The sequence below is a fragment of the Humulus lupulus genome, chromosome 1 (assembly GCF_963169125.1).
Source record: "Humulus lupulus chromosome 1, drHumLupu1.1, whole genome shotgun sequence".
Classification (NCBI taxonomy): Eukaryota; Viridiplantae; Streptophyta; class Magnoliopsida; order Rosales; family Cannabaceae; genus Humulus; species Humulus lupulus.
This window is the reverse complement of record NC_084793.1, coordinates 306460221-306462705: the sequence shown is the minus strand read 5'-3', so window position 1 is coordinate 306462705 and position 2485 is coordinate 306460221. Positions and strand designations below refer to the sequence as shown.

General features: G+C 37.6%; 1 protein-coding gene across 2 annotated transcripts; it reads left to right on the top strand.

Moving 5' to 3' along the window:
- The first annotated feature begins 259 nt into the window (after positions 1 to 259).
- Positions 260 to 2084, top strand: LOC133781998 (ribosomal RNA small subunit methyltransferase, mitochondrial). Of its 2 annotated transcripts, XM_062221141.1 has the most exons (3): positions 260 to 764; positions 865 to 1582; positions 1932 to 2084. In XM_062221141.1, exons 1-3 carry the CDS (start codon positions 384 to 386, stop codon positions 1958 to 1960), a joined length of 1128 nt encoding a protein of 375 aa, XP_062077125.1. In that variant the 5' UTR covers positions 260 to 383; the 3' UTR covers positions 1961 to 2084. The 2 variants fall into 2 exon arrangements, with proteins under 2 accessions (XP_062077125.1, XP_062077117.1); XM_062221133.1 differs by lacking the exon at positions 1932 to 2084 and having other exon boundaries at positions 865 to 1694.
- The last annotated feature ends 401 nt before the right edge of the window (positions 2085 to 2485 follow it).

Here is a 2485-nt window from a genome sequence, read left to right as displayed (position 1 = left end):
AATGTTTAATTATAAACTGCACTGCAATACGATTTGAGGTTATATGTCATCGGAGTATGATTTGAAAATTTATTCAAATAATATATAAAATGTAATTTATTAAAATGACTTAACCTCACCGTCCACACCTCGAACAACCCGAATTATTAAGAGGTGAAATTGCTTGCTACAAGGCCCATGGCCCATTTTGTTCAAACAACAACAACAAAAGCCCAAGGCCCATATGGGGGCCCATCAAAATTCGGTCTTCCCGCGCGCACGGTGGATGGAGGGATCAATATGTTTCTTAACGCAGTGGCTTCGACGTTGATCGGCAACTGAATTTCAAATCTCAACGGTCGTTTTCTTTAGAACCAAAATAATCACTCGCCGGAGAAAACGACATGATTCGAGCTTCGAAACCTATATCCCGCCTAATCCCTGGCCAGTTTTCCGCGTTCCGGCAACTCCACTCGGGGTCTAGACGGCGTCGCTACTCCAAAAACGACAACGACGACGATGAAAACGACAAGGGAACCCATTTGTATTTGTACAAGAGCAAAGGCCAGCATCTCCTTACCAACCAAAGAATTTTGGACACCATTGTTCGAAAATCTGCTATAAAACCCACTGATACCGTCCTTGAGATTGGACCCGGCACAGGGAATCTAACTTTGAAACTTATGGAAGCGGCCAATAAGGTTTTCGCCATCGAACTCGACAGTCGGATGGTCGAGATTCTTGACAAACGGGCCTCGGAAAGTGGGTTACAAGATCGGTTGACTGTAAGTGGGTTGCTCATTACGTGTTCGATGAAATGCCTGAACGTGACTTTTGAGCTGTTGTAGTGACCAAAATAAGTTATTTTCAAATGGGGTTTTGCAGGTTATACGTAAGGATGCACTGAAGGCCGAGTTTCCGCTATTTGATCTTGTTGTTGCGAACATTCCATATAGTATATCTTCACCTCTGGTGGCTAAGTTGGTGTTTGGGTCAATCCCATTCAGGAGCGCCACACTTCTCCTTCAGAAGGAGTTTGCGAGGAGGTTACTGGCTAAGCCTGGCGATTCTGAGTTCAACCGTTTGGCTGTAAATGTGACGCTTGTGGCTGATGTCGAGCATGTGATGGATGTAAGCAGGAGGGAATTTCTTCCTTGTCCCAAAGTGGACTCTTCTGTAGTCATTATCCGTCCAAAAGCTCAACTTCCAGATGTTAACCTGGGAGAATGGTTGGCTTTCACAAGAACCTGTTTCGGTAAAAAGAACAAGACACTTGGAGCTACGTTTAAGCAAAAGAAGAAGGTGGCAGAGCTGTTAAACTTTTCTGAAATGGCAGCCTCAAATGCAGAGTACAATGTCAGTCTCAATAACATCATTAAGGAAGATGATGATGAAGAAAGTGCAGACAGTGATGGTGAAGAAGAGTGCTGTTCATGTTCCGGCTCCGAAATTGGGGTGAGCCCTTTCAAGGAGAAGATCATGAGGGTTCTAAAATCAGGTGGCTTTGATGACAAGAGGCCTTCAAAGATGTCAAACGAGGAGCTACTGCGTTTGCTAGCATTGTTTAATCAAGCGGGAATTTATTTCCATGGCAAGTCAAATAGTAAGTGTGGAGATAATAATAGTGAAGCATCTTAATTTCACAAATACATTGTCAAATCTTTTGATTACACTCATCATTTTTTTTTTCATATGTAAGTTTAATTCATCTTTCAGTTATGGCTTTTGGTCACCATACCAAAATTAAGAAACAAAAGGAGCAATTGGAATGTCATTATATATTCTTATATTGCTTGTGGTGTAAACTTTAAAAACATGCACATATTACACATACTATTTATACTGTAAAGTACTGTTTTTTTAATATCTAAAGCTGTTTACTTGCTTATTTAATTTCTATTTGATGAATGGTTGATATACTCGGATCCCTTATTTCTTTTTTGTTTTTTTAGGTTTTTCAAAAGTGAGACCATCTAACTAACATCAAAGAGGAGTAGGTTGTTCAAGGAAAAACGAAAATTTGCATCGAAGCCTTTGAATCAATATATTCTTTCAAATGATATCATGCTAATTAAATGAATTAAAATAATTGCCACATTACAGCATCTCCAATGGAGTGTTAAATTGATTATATATTGCTAAAATATTGCTAAATTAATGGTGTGTCAAAAGATGTACCAAATTTGGCACAGCTAAAATATTGCTAAATTAATGGTGTGTCAAAAGATGTACCAAATTTGGCACACAATATAGCATGGTGCAGATTTTGCATCACTATAAATGCTACATTTTTTTATTTACGTTTATGTCATTTTTATTATTTTAGTATTATTTTTAACAATCACCATTAAATGCTAGACTTTCTATCTTATTATTATCTCTAACTATCATCAATAAAATATAAAGAAATTCTTTGTATATTTTCAATAAATATCAAATAAGCATTAGTGAAATATTGCTTTTTACATTAGCTTTTACAATTGTGCATTGTAGCATAATACTAAAA

What these genes read in the sequence shown, in the direction of transcription:
- LOC133781998 (XM_062221133.1), top strand. Translation starts at nt 384, where the DNA reads ATGATTCGAGCTTCGAAACCTATATCCCGCCTAATCCCTGGCCAGTTT. An exon ending in GGTTACAAGATCGGTTGACT is followed by an intron (nt 765 to 864) that starts GTAAGTGGGTTG and finishes GGGGTTTTGCAG; the next exon opens with GTTATACGTAAGGATGCACT.